Source organism: Taudactylus pleione, unplaced genomic scaffold, assembly GCF_031769625.1.
Source record: "Taudactylus pleione unplaced genomic scaffold, aTauple2 ptg001408l, whole genome shotgun sequence".
Lineage (NCBI taxonomy): Eukaryota > Metazoa > Chordata > Amphibia > Anura > Myobatrachidae > Taudactylus > Taudactylus pleione.
In genome coordinates, this window is record NW_028285808.1 from 2808401 (window position 1) to 2828797 (window position 20397).

The 20397-nt window shown below is 46.5% G+C and overlaps 1 protein-coding gene and 1 pseudogene across 1 annotated transcript in view; both read left to right on the forward strand.

The window, feature by feature from the left end:
* The first annotated feature begins 13912 nt into the window (after positions 1-13912).
* Positions 13913-20397, forward strand: part of STX18 (syntaxin 18) — a 186372-nt gene continuing 179887 nt past the window's right edge. Inside the window, exon 1 of the mRNA XM_088463567.1 lies at positions 13913-14155. Within this exon, the coding sequence (XP_088319693.1) occupies positions 14006-14155 (150 nt within the window). The 5' untranslated portion in view covers positions 13913-14005. The remainder of the gene's footprint in view (positions 14156-20397) is intronic.
* On the forward strand, positions 19337-19455 carry LOC148442726 (5S ribosomal RNA; annotated as a pseudogene).

Below are 20397 nucleotides of genomic sequence, written 5' to 3' on the forward strand. Positions count from 1 at the left end.
CTGCAGGGATATATCTTTTAATAACCGTAGAGGTCCATTCACCAAATGCAGCAGAAAATCTATATGAATGGTATTACTATGATATCAGAGAGGCCATTTAATATCTGTATTGTTTTTTTAAATAAACTTGCTGCTATTAAGCACCACCAGAAAACAGTGCACCACATCACAAATAAATTACACAATGGTACTACTGACGCACTTTGAAGTTTCTATGTTTTCATTTTTTTCTATACACCACTATTATGTATATATGATTAATGAATGGTATTACTATACCAGAGAGGCAGTTTAATAGCCGCCTTATTTTTTTAAATCAGTTTCCTGCTATTAAGCACCATACAACAGCATACCAAGTCAACAAATAAAATTCCTCAATGGAACTAATGCTAAACTCTCAAATTCAGTCTGCAAGAAAATTGTCTGTTTAAATTTTTTTAGACACATCATTATACAGAGTGAAGGTACATAGATATTATATTATCTCTTATTTTTTACATATTATTTTTTTATTTTGTCACTCTGATAGTGCACCACAAATTTAATAGAACGCTATTGTGAAAAGCTAGTTTTTTTTGTTTTTTTTAATAGAAGGGCAAGGCAATACAAAGGCTGCTTCCGTCTCTCACTGGCAATGTCATTGTGATTTTTTTTTTCATTTTCACAACTCAAGTTCTTACTCCTGTCTTGATGAGTACTTGGGGCTTATTCGATTGGCAGCAATTTTTTTAAAAATGTTGCACCGCAGGGTTTTTCCAGCAGGTGCAACGTTTTTGCTATTCAATTGGGTGCAAGAATTTCAGTAATTGTAATAGGAATTTTTATTATTACATATAATAATAATGTTATTTATATAGCAATTTTCTCCTGATAGGACTCTAAGTGCTTTACATTTGCATTTAAAACCCAAAATGCAAACTAAACTTAACAGCGAAAAGAGACATTGTTGAAGAGACTTTAGTGAAATGCGTGAGCAAGTCTTGAGTCTGTTTTTGAAGGATTCTAGAGTGGAGGCCTCTCGAATAGAGCAGGGAAGCGATTTCCATGGCATAGGAGCTGCAAAGCTAAACGTGGTTTATATCTTGCAGCCTCAGAACAGGTGAAAAGTCAGGGAAAATCCCTATTTTGTTAAAAATGTCAGGACTTGCTGTAGACCCCCTTGGAAACCCACCTAATCATAGCAGCAACTAAACGTTTTGGTGGCCTGGGACAGAAAGAGCATTGGCATTTTTTAATAAGAGTCATTAGAAGTGCACCTCCTGAAAAATGATCGTGACATCATGGGGAAGGGACATGACCAATCTGATTTGTCCCATATGATGATGAAGGTGTGATCTCTTTGTACAAACTGCCAGAGCCAGTTATCCAGGTGTCATTGCCAAATACAGTCCAATGGCTGCAGTGATGATTCACTGTAACTCACGAGCTCTAGATGTAGGAGAGCACTGGTAAAGCAGCACCTGCAGCAGGATTTGTCCATCAGAACAGCCCTGCACAAGTCTGGAGCCAGCATTGTAGATTACCAATTGAAGGTATCCCCACCCCGGGCTGTTGGACAAAGAATTCCAATGAGCCCTGGTGCCCAGAGAAAGCACATGCTATGATGCCCCTTCCCACCTGACACACACACACACACACACAGTACTGTGCAAAAGTTTTAGGCAGGTGTGGAAAAAATGCTGCAAAGTAAGAATGCTTTCAAAAATAGAAATATTAATAGCATTTTGTAAATTGCTAACAATAAACTAAGTAAATGAACAGTAGAGAAATCTAAATCAAATCAATATTTGCCCTCAAACCAACATCAATTCTTTAATTCTTCTAGGTACACTTGCACACAGTTTTTGAAGGAGGGAGGTTGTTCCAAACATCTTGGAGAACTAACCACAGATCTTCTCTGGATGTAGGCTTGCTCAAATCCTTCTGTCAAAATCCTTCTCTCCCTTCCCCCTCTCTGACCACCATCTACTCTCCTTCACTCTCTCAAGTCATCCACTCCTCCCCTCACCCAAAGCCACCATCACCAGACGCAATCTTGAGTCTCTCGACCCTGCTGTCCTGTCTTCCTCACTTGATACTCTCCTTTCTCCTCTATCAACCATGGCCTGCCCTAACCAGGCAGCCTCCTTCTACAACATCACCCTCATTTCTGCACTTGACTCCGTTGCCCCCTCCTCCTCTGTCCCCCTCCGTCAGTCCAAACCCCAGCCCTGGCACTCCAAACTGACCCGATTTCTCCAAAAATCCTCGCCCACAGCCGAGTGCCTCTGGAGGAAATCTCGCTCTTTGGCGGACTTCCTTCACTTCAAGTTTGTCCTCTCTTCCTATAGCTCGGCTCTCTCCCTCGCCAAGCAATCCTTCCAGTCGCTCATCTCCTCTCAGTCCTCCAATCCCCGCCGCCTCTTTGGTACTTTCAACACTCTCCTCCGCCCCCCCATCTCCACCCCTTCCATCCTCCCTCACTGCATTTGACTTTGCCTCCTTCTTCTCTTCCAAAATTGAGGAAATTCGTCACAGTATATCCTCCAATCTCCCTGCTGCAACCCCACCTCCCCCACCATCCGCACCTCCTGGCCACCCCATCTTGTGCTCCTTCAGCCCCACCACTGGTGATGAGGTCCACTCCCTCATCTTGTCCTCTCCCCCCACCTGCCCCCTTGACCCCCTCCCTTCTCGCCTTCTACGCTCCCTCTCCTCCACTGCCTGCTCCCACCTTGCTCACCTTTTCAACTTATCTCTCTCCACCGGCATCTTTGCCTCATCGTTCAAACATGCTCTTGTCACACCTATTCTTAAAAAACCCAACCTCGACCCGTCCTCACCTGCCAATAACCGCCCCATTTCTCTTCTCCCTTTTGCCTCCAAACTACTTGAGCGGCTTCTAAACTAGGAGAACTCATCAGCTCCTTTGGCCTCCAATACCACCTCTATGCCAATGACACACAACTATACCTCTCCTCTCCTGAACTCTCCCCTTCTGTCCTCTCTCAGGTAACCAGTTGCCTCTCCGCCATATATTCCTGGATGTCTGAGCGCTCTCTGAAGCTCAACATGGACATAACTGAACTCATCATCTTTCCCCCTAATAGAGTCTCCACTCCAACCAATCTCGCTATCACTGTTGACAACACAATCATCTCCCCTGTCCCCCAACTTCGCTGCTTGGGTGTCACCCTTGACTCCACCCTCTCCTTCACACCCCACATTCAATCTCTGGCTCAATCCTGTTGGCTCCAGCTACGCAACATCGCTCGTATTAGGCCTTTCCTCTCCCAGAATGCTACCAAACTGATTATTCATTCACTAATCATTTCTCGGCTTGATTACTGCAACCTTCTCCTTACTGGCCTCCCACGTTGCCATCTTGCTCCCCTCCAGTCTGTCCTCAATGTGGCAGCTAGACTTATCTTCCTCTCCCGCCATTCCACTTCTGCTGCTCCCCTCTGCCAAAACTTGCACTGGCTCCCATTCCCCTACAGAATCTTCTTCAAACTCCTCACCTTCACATACAAGGCCCTCTCTAACTCTACTGCTCCCTACATCTCAAACCTCATCTCCTTACATACTCCCTACCGCTCACTTCGGTCTGCCAATGACTGTTACCTCTCCTCCACCCTGGTTACTTCATCTCATGCACGTATCCAAGATTTTGCTCGTGCAGCCCCCCTTCACTGAATGAGCTCCCTCACTCGATTAGGCTCTCCCCGACCTTGCAGAGCTTCAAACGTGCACTGAAAACCCACCTGTTCATCAAAGCGTACCCTTCCAACACATAACCACGTCACCAAGTCTCTGTCCCTCCTGCCTCAGCCATCTCTACCTCGCCTACTTCCTGCACTCAGGTCCCCCTCTACACACTCTTGCATCATGTCATCTGTCAGTCTCCCCTCTCCCCTAGATTGTAAGCTCCTAGGAGCAGGGTCCTCCTCCCCACTGTCTCACAGCCTTCTTCTCTAGCACTTCTATGACAGACTTCACCTTCCCAGCTGTATTGTGTATGGAGAATTGTGTTGCTAATTGTTACTTGTGCTGTTTATAAGTTGGTTACTGTATTGTAATGTAATGTTCTGTGTACCCTTTACTGTATGTACGGCGCTGCGGACCTTTTGTGGTGCCCTATAAATAAAATGTAATAATAATAACATGTAATCCCAGACAGACTTGTTGATGTTGAGATCAGTGGCCATATCTGTGGGGGCCAAATCATCACTTCCGGGACTCCTTGTTCTTTTTTACCCTGAAGATAGTTCTTAATAACATTGGCTGTATGTTTGGGGTCGTTGTCCTGCTGCAGAATAAATTTGGAGCCAATCAGATGCCTCCCTGATGGTATTGCATGATGGATAAGTACCTGCCTTTATATCTCAGCATTGAGGACACCATTATGCCTGACCAAATCCCCAACTTCATTTGCTGAAATGCAGCCCCAAGCTTGCAAGGAATGTACACCATACCTCACTGTTGCCTGCAGACACTTATTATTGTACCGCTCCCCAGTCCTTCGCGAACAAACTGCCTTCTGTTACAGTCAAATATTTCACATTTTGACTCATCAGTCCAGAACACCTGCTGCCATTTTTCTGCACCCCAGTTCCTATGTTTTCGTGCATAGTTGAGTAGCTTGGCCTTGTTTCCACGTTGAAGGTATGGCTTTTGGTTACAATTCATCCATGAAGACCACTTCTGACCAGACTTCTCCGAGCAGTAGATTGGTGTACCTGGGTCCCACTGGTTTCTGCCAGTTCTGGGCTGAAGGGCTGGAGAGTGGTATAATAATGCTCCTGTTCCTGAATAGGAAGTCAGGAAATCTTTCAGTGTGAGCTGGGAGCTGTTATTCCCCCTCATATATCAGATATATTCCCCATAATATATCTGGAGGGATAGAAAGTGCTGGAAGGGACACATGTTCTATTTTGAAGAGAAACCACCATATAGGTAAGCCTTACGTGGAACATGTGTCCTTTCTAGCCCCCTCTGATCTCCAGTCCAGCCACATGCCCCTTGTCCCCTCTTGCTCCCTATGTCCCCTTATGCACCCCCCCTCAAATTTACCACCTTCTTAATCAAACACAGCCATCTGCTCCTCTTCTAGCTCCTGGTCTTTGCAGGCAGCTGGAACACACTGAGGGCGCGGATGTCTTTAGTGAGCAGGCAGTATGCAGTGGGTGGAAGAGTGGGAACAGCAAAGGCAGTCGGGCATGTGCAGAGGACATTTTCCCAGTCCCTACCATAGTGTGCACGTGCAGAACGGTGAATGCTCTCCGATTGGAGTTGAGCTCCGTTAGTGCAGCCGGCCAGCAGGATCTCACCTGGCGGGCTGCATTTCATTTTTACTAGCATAGTTAAAGTGGGCTGCGAGTTTGCAACGTCTGCTCTACATCGTTGAGGCTTGTGATGAAATCACATGAAGAGACCGATTTTTGAATAGGATACGGAAGAAACTTTTCAAGCATCGTGCTGGTGCCGCATTTGCTCCGGTCACATTTCCCAGCATTCAAAAATAATTCCCAGGATTACTTTACTGATGTGTAATGGAGTACATTATGCTCTGTGCAATCTACAAAGACCTTGGGACACCCATCTGTACATGATAGCCTACGATGCCATTTTTTATTTTTTATTTTAAGTAGTCCTCCTGGATAATGACTGACATATCATGAGGTTTAGAACAGATTGAGAATTGCTTCCAATACGCAGAGAAAAAAAGAGATTATAATGTGTGTAAAATTTGTTACTTTGGAAAAACAGGAGCATTCGCTCTCTATCTGATTTCATCAGGGGCCCCCAATCGTACACCTGAAATTTAGTTAAAGTTGGGTATATAAGATCACTTTTAAAAAATGATTAGTAAAAGAGTGAATGTTTTATTTTTTTGATCAACGTAATTTTTTTTCAATATTTTTTTTTCAGTGTAGAACATTGCTATTGCGGTTGTGTAAATAGGCAGTAGGAGAGGGAGCTTAAAAACATGCTAATTTCTTGCTGCAAAAAGCTATAATAGTGGTAGATCAAATTATGATGAAGGTAACATATGTCCATGGCACACGTGACACTAATAGAAATGTGCATGCGGCTGTCTGCTGCCACCTCGGAAAGCAAAATGGGCTGGCACACTGCTGGGCGAAGGTTATTCAAGGTCGCGCCGATCCGCACTACATTTTATTTCTTTTCCACTTTAAATCCTACGCTTCTAACCACACGGATGCCTAATCTATTTAGATATTTACTTCTCATCAAGCAATATGCTTGGCATGGCCATGAGCTGTAGGATGGACCAGAGGGGTTTCATTTAGTTTACTCTGAGAAAATAAAAAACACATGTCGCCATGCAAATATGTAATTGTATGTTTTGGAATAGTTTATTAGGCATAAAATAAATGTCACAAAGGGTTTTATGACGGTTGCATTGAAACCAATAACACCATCTCTTATTCATCGCAGTCATAATAGGGTGTGACCTTCTGAAAGGAGTTTCTCAATTAATTAACCTCTTAGCCCAATTTCCTTTTGTCTGGTGCCATTTGACATATGGAACCTCTAAAGAGGGCATTTGCATCTGAAACATGCTCTGTTCAAGATGAGATGTTGTTGAGCACGGTCTGCAATATCCAGTGTGTTGTTTTATCTTTGCCGTTATTAGCAAAAGGACTCCTGACCTTAAGGCCTTCCAGGTCAGACAAAGCCAACCCAATAATTAACTAGGGCAAACCTTGCTCTCGTGTACCACCCGAGTTCCTCCGAAATAAGTGAGCAGGGCCACATGGTAATTTCCTCTCCTGTCATTTAATACTTATTATTCAATTACAACATAACTTTATCAGTGTGTCCATTTCATACTGGCTTTTCTAAGTTTGTTAGTTCGTGTGCGAGATGTCAAAGGTCCAATATGATACACAACCACAGAGACACATGTCCATATCACATGTGTATGAGGAATCACAGATCCAGAAACAAAAAGGGGTCTGTGATTGAAACAACATGGATGATATTTGTCTAGTAAGATGTTTCCATGCTAAATTTCTGGCTACTTTTTGCACACACAAGATCGTTTGTGGTAAGGAGTTCCAGCTCAATAGAATATAGTTATTTAAATACTGAGATTTATAATTTTCAGGGACAAGCCAACTTTTAAAGGAATTGTCCTTGTAAATCCATACGTAGTGCAGTGTATGGAGGCGCTCCTATTGGGCTACCACAACTCCCCTTGTTTGCGTTGGCTGCACTATTGTGCAGTCTATGGCCTGCATTAGATGGGACTCCTGCCAGCCAGTGGTGTATCTATAATGGGTGCAGGGTGTGCAGTGCATACGGGGCCCTGGGTCCAGTTGGGCTCACACCGCACACCGTGTTATTATGTATGGTGCAGCAGACATGTTATACTAACCTCTCCGGCGCTGTAGAAATCACTGGGAAAATGGTGTGGAAGCCATTTTACTAGTGATTTGCAGAGTCTACTGTGCTGTGAGAGCGAAGGGGACCGGCACAGATACTACACATGGACCCCCTCCTCTCTTAAACTGCCCCTGCTGCCGGCGCTATTTCTTCCACTGGTGCATATTTGCTGACCTGTCTCTATTTTTAACCAGCAGTGACTCTGATCCTGTCTGTCTGCCCACAGTGGGTACAGACTCATCTCTATACTCATCCTCTGGACGACCCATCAATGCATGCTTTTACAGGTCTTTGTGAGTTTCTCCATCTGCCCTCTAATAGTTATCCTAGGTCTTTTTGCAATATTTATGTTGTTTTGTTATCATTGCATGGCGAGGCAGACATCTTGTGACACCCTATTATATATTACTAGTTCTTATATAGCACAAACATTCTGCAGAGCTTTACAGAGGATATTTAGCCATTCACATCAGTCCCTGCCCCAGTGGAGCTTACAGTCTGTGGGCCTGATTCAGAGTTGTATGCTATTCCGAGCGATTATCGGTGGTTTGTACACGCATCCCAGCTACAATGTACACGTGCAGCATTTGAATTGCTATTACGGTTGCAGTGAAGATTCAACTGCAAGTGACTGACAGGGAGCAAACGTTTTGTTTGGAGGTAATGGGGAATGATAGCTAGACAGATGTGCGTTCCAGTCTTTATTCAGGGTGTGTTTTCGGCCGTGTCTGCGATCCCATACGCAGAGAACATAGTTACGGTGTCTCAGGTACGGCAGCAATGCTGCACGACCATAGACTCAATGCTTGCCTGACCTGCTTCCGATGCTGTCTTTCTGTGGCAGTTGCGTTAGCATATTTTCGCACATCCACAGACGTGAAAACGGCGGCTGCGGCAGCATTAGCGTATAACTCTGCATCAGGCCCTATGTTCCCTACCACATGCGCACATTTTTGTCAGGAGCCGTTTAACCTACCAGGACATCGGCGCACCCGGAGAATGGCGAAAAATATACAAACTCCACACAGTTAGGGCCATGGTGGGACTCAAACCCAGTAATGATAACGATTACATTATCAGTGTTACCCTATAAATAATATTCAATAATAATAAATGTGTCCATGATGGCAATTGTGGCTCACCGAGTACAGTGCCCATGAATATTACTTTCAAATTTTGTAACTATGAGAGATTTATTAAACCTTCTAAAGAGGACAAGTGGAGGGGATCCCCATAGCAACCAATCAGCTTCTAACTAGCATTTTGTGTAGAATGTACTAAATACATGATAGCTAGAATCTGATTAGTTGCTATGGCAACACCTCCAGTCTTCCTCTTTAGAAGGTCTCCCCTTAGTGCAAAAGATCAATCTTATCTATCTATCTATCTATCTATCTATCTATCTATCTATCTATCTATCTATCTATCTATCTATCTAGTTAATAGTGATGTCATTACATTGGCATGTAGTGACAGTTGGTCTGAACTCTGACCACCAGTGTCAGTGATGTCACTCCCAGAGAGTTCCGGCATAACACACATCAACAGTCTCCAGACACTTCAGTTATTTCCCAAAATGTCTACGTCTAAAAGTCAGTAGAAAGCAAAAAGGGGTTCCCAAAAAGTCCAATAGTAAAGATGCAAACAAAGGTAATGCTAAGGATAATCTATATAATAAAATCAAGTGCTAATAAAAGAGAAAGGGAACAATTCAAATCCAGGTGATGTAGAATCCCCTCAACTTCATCTCGCTTTCACCCTGATTTCACTCCAACTACACGTTATCCTGTGCAACCCCATGGGCGCGCGCAGTGTGAGGTTAAGAAGAGGTAAAGTTGAGGTGAAATCAAGGTAATGTAACATCACCTTGAATGGAATTGCCTCATAGACAGATGAGGGGATATAGAGGGATAGAGTAAGGGGTCGGAGAAATAACAGAAATAGAGGGGAAATGATCGCTGAAGAGAGAGAGAGAGGAGACAAGCAAGAAAGATAAAATCCCAGGCAACTCTGGGGACATCGAGTAGTATATATGTAAGTTAGCACCTTTAATTAATAAACATACCCCCTACCTCCCATACTTAGTTACCAACTCTCTTTAATGTATAAGGATACCTTCCTGGAATGCTTTGTCCCATCTCCTTAGTTGTGGGAATCATTTGGGTGTGCGACCCCACACCCACTGCGCATGCATTCTGGAGATGGGACATTAGCAAATTATTATATAGATATTGTATAAAATTGTCCATATTATTATTAGTAGTATCATTAGTGTTATTAGGAGAAACGGTGCGTAGACACTACACGATATGCTCCCTGAGCGATATCGTGTAGTGTGTCCCCGGCAGGCTGTGCTCAATGTCGTTCATGACATTGAGCACAGCCGCTGAACGATATCATTAACGATATCGTTCAGTGCCGGGCTCTCTCCCCCATTCCCCAACATGCAGCAACCTGACGAGGTCGTCAGATTGTGCTGCATGTTCGGGCGATGGACAATGTCGGAAACGATCAGCGGGAGTGCGCATCGCTGGTCGTTTCCGACATAAAAGTGCACGATTACTGAGCGATTGCACGATTACGATGTCGTAATCGTGCAGTCGCTCAGTAATATCGCCCAGTGTGTACCCACCAAAAGTCATGTGCTTAACTACCAATCAAATGAATGACCATTCAAAATGGCAGCTCCCACAGTAGGTTCTGCTACCTACTAAAAATAGAAAGTTTATAGAGAGAGCGTGGAGCACTAGTTAGAATAGCCAAAAAATACTGATATTACTATAAAAGATTTATTAGATGTCAAGTCCTTAATAACAGACCATGGGCCTGATTCAGAGCCGCTCGTAAGCGGCCGCTCGTTCGCTCCGAGCGATGTTTGCCCAACAGCGCATGCGTACGGATTGTTATACGCATGCGCGAACCAGTCAGTGCGGTCGAAATTCATGTGCTCGCAAAATAGCGAATGCCTGATAATTTGAGTGACAGAAAGAGGCGTATGTGGGTGGTAACAGGGGAAGGTGCTTGAAAACGGGGAGTGGAGATCCGATCGCAGGCGTGCTTAAAGGTCAAAATGGGCGTTTTGTGGGTGTGCATAATTAAAACAGCAGCGTCATTGAGCACGTCACTGGGTTATTTTATAGCCAGAACTGCTCGCAAAATTGTGGTAGCAAAAACCAACCACAAGAATAGCGAGCAGCTCATACCCTGGTCGATGTACTCGATTAATCGAATAAATAGCGGACATGACGTAGGATGCGAGCGGCCAGGGGGCGTACTTTCACAAAAAACGACCGCAAGTTTTGTTCGCTCGTTCAGACCTAGAGGCGTGAACAGACCGCAAAGAGCGAACGGTTCATTTGAATAGCCACCCCTATTTTCTGGACGAGCGAGCGCTAATTGCGTCCGGCTCTGAATCTGGCCCCATGTCAACTCTCCCTGATTGTCAGGGAGACTCCCTGAAATAGCAGTAATCTCCCTGACTCCCTGCAGAGTCTAATAATCTCCCTTATTGCACTTTACCCCCATTATGTAGCTGTTATATAAAAGAAAAAAACAGAGAGCTATACATTCAAATGGGATCATTAGTATAATTTCCCTGCATTGGTTATAAGGCACAATGGCCCTGATTCAGAGCCGGACGCTCTGACCAGAGCGCTCGCTCTGAATCAGGGCCCACCTCCATAAATATGGAGCGTCCTCCTGGACGCTCGTATAGCTGTGGGTCACCACCCACAGCATATACGAGCGTGCAGGATGATGGTCGCGTTGGTCTTAATCGTAGAAGACGTGGCCACGCCCCCTTCGGGAAAAACATTTACGACGCGGCGCTGCACACTGGGGAGGGGGGTGCTGTGTGCCCCACAGCCAGGTGCACAGCCAATGGGGGACGCGATCAGTGTGATCGCTCCCTCCATTTGGCATAGGAGACTGCTCGGGCTGCTGCTTTAGCAGCCTCGGACAGTCTCCCAGTGCAGCGCAGCACACAGCAGCGTGTGCTGGGCTGCTGTGGATGGGGAGCTGTGCCGGACCCAGGTAAGTAGTACCTGCTCGCGGCTCCCCCCCCCCTCGGCCCCCTTGTGTACGGGCGATCAGCTGATCGCCCGTACACACACTCTGGAGACATATCTGTTCAATGGCTGTGCAGCACAGCCAATGCGATATGTCTGTGAACGACGTGGTTCACAGACATATCGTCTGTACACACTGGCTGACGGGGGCAATTGATCGGCCAATATATCGGCCAGTGTGTACCCAACATTACTTACCGCTTTGGGGCTCATTTACATTGGATGTAAGTCAGGTTTATGACACGCCTCTCAGATGTAGCAGTACACGCCCGCTTTACCACCACGCTCATAGGTGCTGCTTTCACAATCTCCCTAAAATGCTTTTTCAAAAGTAGGCAAGTATGTAACAGACACAGTAAAGATAATTTAAAATATGTAAAACTCAAAATCAACATTGACCAATAATTTTGGAGTCTTTGAATTATCCATCACCCAGATTTATAAAATGTAATCTATATTCCAGAGCAAAGGCATGTGCATTCCCCGTCCGGGGCCTCCTCCTCTCTCCCTTGCAGTCGCCAATAGACTGAAGGCTGACCGACGCCGGCCGCAGCATCACTAGTCTGTGCCCAGAGTCTACTGCGCATGCGCAAAACGCCAGGAAAATGGCAGCGGCGCCCATTTTCCAGCGTTTTGAGCAGGGCTGAGACACCCGACGCGGGACCTCGAAGAAGTATTAGAAAATATGGGTGCAGGGTGTGCGGTGCAGGGCCCCCCCCTGGACCCAGGGGCCCGTGGGCACCGCACACCCTGCACCCATTATAGATACACCACTGTTCCAGTGACTTGGGGCCCATGCACATCACTCAAGCCTATTACCCCACAGCACCTCTTGATGTGTTGGCTGCTCCATCCCGTTCCGGTGCCTGTGCCACCCAGCAGCAGCACAGCGGAGGTCAGTTTAGTAGGCACACACTGCACGTAATCCTGTTACCCGTTTCGGTGCCTGAGGAAATAGAGTCCACCACATAAGCATACTAGCAATGTATGTGATTTGCAGGTTGTGTGCAACCAGCAACGGCACAAGTCAGTACCAGTCAGCAGGGCTGGATTATAGCGGGGCGGACGGGGCGGTCGTCCAGGGGCCCCCACACATTTGGGGGCCCTCACATTGCTGCACATATTGCCCCAACCTGGCTAGCTCTCCAGGGGAAGCCAGTCCGGGCAAGAGCAACATTAGTGAAGGCGCTGCAGCCTCTCTCCCTCTCAGCTGGCTGCAGTGCAAGGTCACATTGGCCACTGACAAGGCCACACCACCCGTCATCACGTGGGCCCGGTGGCACACTGCACTGCAAAGCAGAGCAGCGGGTGTGCAGGAGGAGAACAGATGCAGTGCGCATGCGCACGCCATCTGTTCTAGTGTGAATGAACTGCCTGGGGCTGCCCAGCGTCTCGGAGAGTGCTGGGCACGCCCCCAAAGTGACGTAAACGGGGGAAGCCGCGAGGTTCCGCCCCGGTTTCAATAGGCTCCACCCATTTTTACTTAGGTCACATCCCCTTTTTGGTCGTGTCCTGTCCCTCCTTCCAACATTGAAATGTACAGCAGCCTCACCTGCATCCTATATTGCAGCCTGTCCCACCTGACCTGCAGGCTATAGTGCAGCGTCATCCACCTGACCATCTTTGTTAGTCTGAAAAAAGTCCATATTTAATGACATCCATAGGCTTTTACAGGGCTTACCCGGGTTCAGTGTGAACGGGCGAACACGGGAATATCCCGGGTCGAAATGCAGTGGAAACAGAGTCTGAAGTTGAGTCCGACCCTGGATTCCACCTGTGTTTTGAAATACTGGGTTTGACCTGATATTTTGGTGGAAAAGGGGTACAGACTTGGTGCTAAGTGCCCCTGAACCCATACTGTTGTACACTTGTGGACAATTTTTCCATGGAGGGGCAACTGTCCCGACTCCCGTAATAAATGTTGTAATGTCCTAATATACTCAGGTTTATTATACTATGGGAGTTACACTTAGGCCAGCCATACACGGGGCGATTTGAAAACGTACAACACCTCGGTACGTTTTCAAATTCAGCCCGATGCATTGCATGCTGCTGTGAATGGTAAACGATGCATCTTACAAGATGCTCAGTTACCTATTTAACAGCATGACGATGCCGATGTACGACGGCGGGGAAGCTCAACGCCCTCGTACAGCATGCCAAACCACACACGATGTGCACGACTGACCGTTGCAATCGATCAAAATCGTGCACATCGTCTAAAAAATCTTACCGTGTATGGGCCGCCTTAGCCCCTATTTATTTCTAAATGTTATCATTCTGCAATACAACGAAAATCTGGAATTACACTCACATTTATCGCTATCTACTCGTGCTTATCCCTGACATGGCAGACGTACAGTACAGTACGCAAATAATGCAAATATGTAATGCAATGCCTTTCAGCACATGATGACTAAACTTTGTACTGACCCGGGGAGTGGGAACACACGAGGGGCGGAACCCGGATGCCGCTCTCTCGCCCCCAGTAGGAAGCATTTCGGCGCTGCACACAGGATGATGCTGACGCGGCGCCCGGTGTAAAGATGGCGGCTGACATTACCCTGCTTTTCAGAGCCAGCGTGAAAACCGTTAAGACTCGGAACAAGGCGCTCGGGGTGTCACTACCGGAGACGGGCTTACTGAGGAGGAGCCGACCCGCCCGGGGGGAGTTCAGCGGGAAAGCCCGGGATGTGGTGAGTGACAGCTGCTGGCAGGACCTGAGTGGTAGAGCTAGGCAGCCCATGTCTCTCCAGCTGGGATGGCACTACAGGTACCAGGGTGGGATGCAGGCTGGTGTTGGCGCATGGTGCATACTGTAATCCCTGGGAGAACTGACCTGCCCTATCCTCCTGTCTCCAGCCAGGTGTATCAGTCCCTGGGCACCTCTGGGGTTATGTGGGAGAAGTATACTATACAAGGTGTAATAGCTAAGCACTGAGTTAGGCTTTCCAGCTGCTGTGTAATGACAGATCCCTGCTTAGTCTGACAGGCTGCTTAGTGTTACTGGGGCTTTGGTTATATGACTCTTTGTTTATGTATTCTCTCATTTTCTGCCATAAGGGCTACATTCAACAGCTTATGTATTGAAGTCAGTACAGATATAGTTTGTCACTGACTAGTTAAATACAATTTGCAAGACTACCTTAACTGGGATTGTTCTCATACAGATAATATACCAAACCCAATTTCCTTGAGTTCAGTATATTCTGTCGATGGTGACCTATGTCGATAATGCAGTTTTGAAGTTGGCCTAAAGCTGGTTAAACACTAGTGTTCGTTCTAGCACTCTGCACCTGTCACAGTTCCTCTTTCCTGCCTGGGGTGTTGCTCTCTGCTCTGGTGCTTCTAGCACACTCTCGTCTGTATATCAACAGTTTTTTTGCATCAGCTGAGTGTGCTAGAATCACCAGAGAAGAGCGCAGCACCCCAGGCAGAAAAGAGGCACTGCAGGGGTTGTGACGGGTGCAGGGTGCTAGAATGAACAGTAGTAGACACTATGCTATGTGTACCCAGCTGACGGCACCACGCTATGGAATTATACATTGTGCGGCCGTACACACTATTGCATCGGTGTACAACCGCCTAATGTATCGTTCCATGCTGCACTTAGCAGCATGTCGTTGTTCATTGCGCAGCAGATGGGATGTGCACATGCGATGTGGCATGCACACTATGGGCCTGATTCAGACTCTTTCGTTAGGATGTGTTCGCAGGCAGCCATTAGCAGCCAAAGTATGCAAATCCAGCTATCGCTAGCAAGACAATATATCTTGCCGTGCAATTGCAGTATGTATTTAGACGCCCACCAGCCTGACACAAGACACCCACTTTCCCTTAGTAACCTGTATTAAACAATCGGTAAGATCGAGTAACATCGGATCCATACGCAGCACTTGTGGCTGACCATACCCTACCGCAAGCACTGCGAGTGCTACTGTGTGTTATTCAGCCATGTGACATGTACTCTGATGGTGCGTCTTAATTATGCACGCCCCTGAAACGGCGTTCAGATGCACAGACACACCTGCGTTCGTACCATCACTCCCCCGTTACCATCGACCACTCCCTGTCACCACCCACAAACTGCACGTCATGTCACTTATGCTTGCGGAGCGTCTTTGTACTGTGTGCGAACGCTTCCCGATAGCATGGACTAGTTCGCGCACTGCGTCTTGTACGCATGCACAGATTGCAAACATCAGGCTACCTGCGAACACAGCCTAGCGAACTGGTCTGAATCAGGCCCTATATACGATCTGCTCAATATATCGTTCAGATCCGTGTTGAAACTATATATTCTGCAATAGATAGCATAGTGTGTACCCAGCTTAAGCCCAGCACCTAATGGTAATGTCGACATGTCATGTTGATATTTTACAGATTTCAGCAATTTAATCATAACTGTTGACACTAAGCTGCATACCGCTTCCTTTGTAGGGATATAGTGGTTAAGGAGGTGGTTTGGAGACATGGGGGAAATCTTGTATGAGGGTGGGAATGCCACAGTACTAGTGTTCCATCTAGGGGCCGGGCAGGATGGCTTTATATAATTAGGGTGGGGTCACCTGAAAAGGGGGTGTGAACTTGAGACGCTCCCCCTCTTCATCACTGTAGGGGGTGTGTCCAGAACTCATGGAGATGCTGGGTTGCCCCCAAGTTCTCCCCGCAGTGTGATGCACACAGCATCTATTCATTCACTGGTGATTAGTTCATCAGAGATCCCCCCCTCTGCTGGACACTGCGGCTCGGGGGTAGGGATGGCTGTTTTAGTGGGACGCTGCCATAAGGGCAGGGCGCATTTTAGCGCTTTCAGATTGGACGCAGCACCCCGCTAAAACAGCCTAGCGGGAACACTAAGTAGTGTACAGTGCTCCTCTCTATAACCAAAAATAAGGGAGCAAGTAATAATGGAGTATAAAGTGAGCAAAGGGTTATAATGGGTTATTATAAGGTGACATGTATTAAAGATCGCATAAAAACTACTATCCACTCTATATGTATTTGCAGACTCGCTAGCAAGCAGTCCGCCGCCGCAATGTATCAATAAAGTCTTGCCAGGATCGCTTCTCTGGTAAATTGCTGTCCCTGCATAGTTATTAATTTCCCAAAAGGTGTAAACGCGTGTGCGGCCATCATGTTATCGGTATCAGAAAAAGATCCGATATGTGCAGCGGGAGTTGGTGGATAATTTTTCTATTAGACATTGTTAGCTCTTACCTCCTGGAGACATTTGTTGAACTCTGTGTTAACAAAAGTATTTTATATTAGATTTTGTAGAGTACAGACAATGCAAGATCTGAAGTAGAGATGATGGCCAGAGGGAAGAGGGCATGTAATGGATTTGAAGAGGTTTTTATTTATTGGGAAAGGCATTTGGGATTAGGAGCTGAGATAATGGATTGGTAGTCTTGTTTGTGCAAGAATATCCAGAGCATTACCAAACAATGATGTATGAGACTTTCGCCAATGATGCTTTACTTCAGGGATGGGGAACCTCAGGCCCGGGGGCCGTATTAGGCCTGCGGAATCATTTGGTGTGGCCCTCTGAGCGTTTGTCTGTTAGCCTCATCTGGCTAGCAGGGTGCCTAGAATGGCACCCTGCAGCCAGAATCTATGCAGCCGTGCAAAGGACGCTCCAGACGGTCACACCACTGACCTTGAGGGTGCTTCGGGCATTGCTGTAATCACCAGCGGCTGTGGCCCCGCCCCCGTGTTATCTCACACAGAGGGGGCGTGGCCTGCACAGGGACGCTAAAATAATGTTATATATATCAAAATGGCCCTCAGCAGCAAAAAGGGCCCTGCTTTACATTGTAGCAGAGGTTTTAAAGACAGGGCGTTTCTATTGTGGTCCATGGTGGACGATATGGTCAACACTGGCTAGAAAGAATTGCTGGAGCCACTTGCATAAGGTCTGTTGCTAGGGAATGTATAGAATTCGGTGTGGAAATGTGACGCTACCTGAGGATTCACTGGGTAAATAGGTGAAAAATTAAAATACTTATCCATAAAAATGTGGAGTATTTATCTGCATCTTTTCTGTCATTAAATGTCAGGTTGGAACTTTCCTCATACAGACGTGGAAAAATAAAATAAAAGACAATGTGTAGTACCACACAGGTATATCGTTATAAGCAGTTATGATGGAGGCATACCCAAACTCATCTGAATAGAGATGGGTAAGCTCCCTCAGAAAGTGTCTTTTTTTAAGACGGTGTATATTAAGAAGTTTTCTATAAATTACCACTTTCTTTATATAAAAAACGATGAAGTAGGGCGTACCCAGACTCGCTTTACAGAGCCTGGGGAAGCTCCTCAAAAGGTATCTTTATAAACCCGTACTCTGTGGGATTTAGATTAGCTGTATATTTTCTCACACACCTTACTCACATAGAATGCAGTCAAAAAACTCTTTTAAAGGTATCTTTATCTCTGGATAAACCCTTAAAGGCTGTTGGATAAATCGCAACTCACTCTCACTCTGTGTACAATTCAATAACTCCTATCAAGGCATCTTTTTATTCTTAAACAAACACTGCATACCATTACTTACAAGCTCATTGGTGTGTTCACTTCCATAGGGGTTTCTTTTACTCCCAGGTCGTCCTGTCAATCAAGGATGGAACAAATCGCCATAAACATTTCTCTTTCATCCACTAGGGGACACTGGAGATGCTTACGCTGGGGTATAGAGGCGTGGATAGCTGGAGCTGGCACTAATTAATTCAAAAGTGTGAAGCTCCTCCCCCTCTATTCCCCACCAGCCCTCAGTTTAGAAAATGTGCCCTAGGAGCTGGTCACTACAGGCTGTGCTCCAGCAATACATTTAATTTTATTTATTTTTTATGCATCTTTTACACCACAGGTACCCTTCGCCACCTATATCAAAGGTGGGGTCCGGGTACTGGGCGCCCTGGTTTTTTAATATGAAAATAAAAATCAGGAAGGAGTGCACAGGGCTTATTCTAAAAGCACCTGACAGCTCCTTATCGCCCCAGCAAGCCTTCACACAGCATGAAGCTAAAGAAGAGAAGGCTTTGCTGCATGGAGAGAGAGACTTCAGGGACACGCAGTGAGTAATAGCTGCGCTTTCCCTGGCCCCCTACACGCTGCCCGGCGCTGACACAGCTTAATAAGCTGTGTCTGTTGTTATTAGAATAGCGCTTCAGCGCGGCTCCTGGCTCTAGCATTCCCCGCTTTTGCCCGACAGTGTAGCGCGGAGGGGGAAGGTAGCTCCGCTAATAGCAGCCATAATGGGATACCTTAGGGCATGTAGAAGGGGGCGGAGCCTAGCCAGCGCGCGCGCTCTCTCCTCTACACGCGGCAGACAGCTGTGTAAAACAGCGTGCCTGGCGTTTTCTTCAATGAATAACTGCATCTCTCCCTGATTCAGGAGGTGTGCAGCATATGTAACAGAAGGCTGGATTCTCTTGCTCCAGGCATCCCTAGACTACAGGATCCTTCACAAAGAGGGCTGTGAGTGCTACTGGGGTGCATTTAGTAAAGAGCAGGGAATTTATTGCTATGGGAGGGTGTCTTCTCTTTTAATCAGCCTTCTGTCTCTGTATACTGTCTGCATCTGTACAAGTATACTGTCTCCTTATTTCTGCACTGTCTGTGTGGGTGATGTATAAATGTCTAAGGCTTCTCAAAAGACGTTTGTTTGTTCCAAGTGTAGCAACAAACAGACCAAGCCACATTTTATGGGCTCCACGTTAGGTGATGCTTGTTTAGTTATGGACATTACTAACTCACCCACCCCTCCATGGGCTGCTGACATGGTAGGTGTTATGACAGAATTAAGGAGGCTCGTAAGTCTCATCCCCCCTGGGTGGCAGGGTTAACCAAGTCTTTAGGCAGCATGGTACAGGTTAGCCTATGGCCACACCACCCTGAACACGCCCGATCTCGTCTGATCTTGGAAACTAAGCAGGGTCAGGTCTGGTTAGTACTTGGATGGGAGACCGCCTGGGGATAACAGGTGCTGTAGACTTAAAATGGGAACCACTGCTACTATTCCCTTCACTTCCTACTCAGAAGCGTCCTCTTATAACCGTCCTCCAATCAGAGGATTCATAAGAGGTACTCCTTACACGTGAGGATACTGAGGAAGGTGAATTACAGGAAGTTTTGAATGATGTCGGTCAAAACTTAGGATCTACCTCCACGGGGGTGGAACATCTAATTCTGGTGGCAGGCGGGTCCTTAATGTACCTGAGGATATTGTTCCTGCTTCTCAGGAGTGTGAGTTATTCACTGAACCACCAAAAAGGTCGTCAGTTTTCCCGTTCTCAAAACAACTTCAACAGCAGTTTTCAGTGGCCTGGAAACATCAGGATAAGAGGTTCCAAAATTCCTCGTCGGTTCCTGTCCAGCTATTTTCCGTCATCTATGATGGAAAAGTGGGAAACCCCCTACCCTGTTGATGCGTCTGTTTCCCGTCTCTCAAAAAAGGCTACGCTTCCAGTATGGGGGGCTACATTGCTGAAGGACCCTTCTGATCATAAGTTGGAGTCAAAGCTAAGGTGTATTTATACTGCAGCAGGGGCTCAGTTTAGACCTACGCTTATTACCGCCTGGGTTAACCAGGCTGTGGTTTGCTGGACTGATCAGTTCATTTCGGGTTTGGATCTACTAGCAGAACTCATCCGTGAGTCTGCAGTTTATCTAGGAGAAGCATCCAAGTATATCAGTCAGTTCAATATCCGCTTATGCTATTTCTGGCCGCTGAGTCTTGGCAGGCCGACGTTACCTGGTTGCGTTCTTGGCAGGCCGACGCAGAATGCAAGGATTTACCATTCACTGGTGACATGCTTTTTGGGCCGGCATTAGATGGATATCTTGGGCCACTGGGGGTAAGTCTTCCTTCCTCCCTTCAACGGCTCTGGTTCCCAGGTGAACTTACAGAGGATGCTCGTTTCAGTCCTTTAGTGCG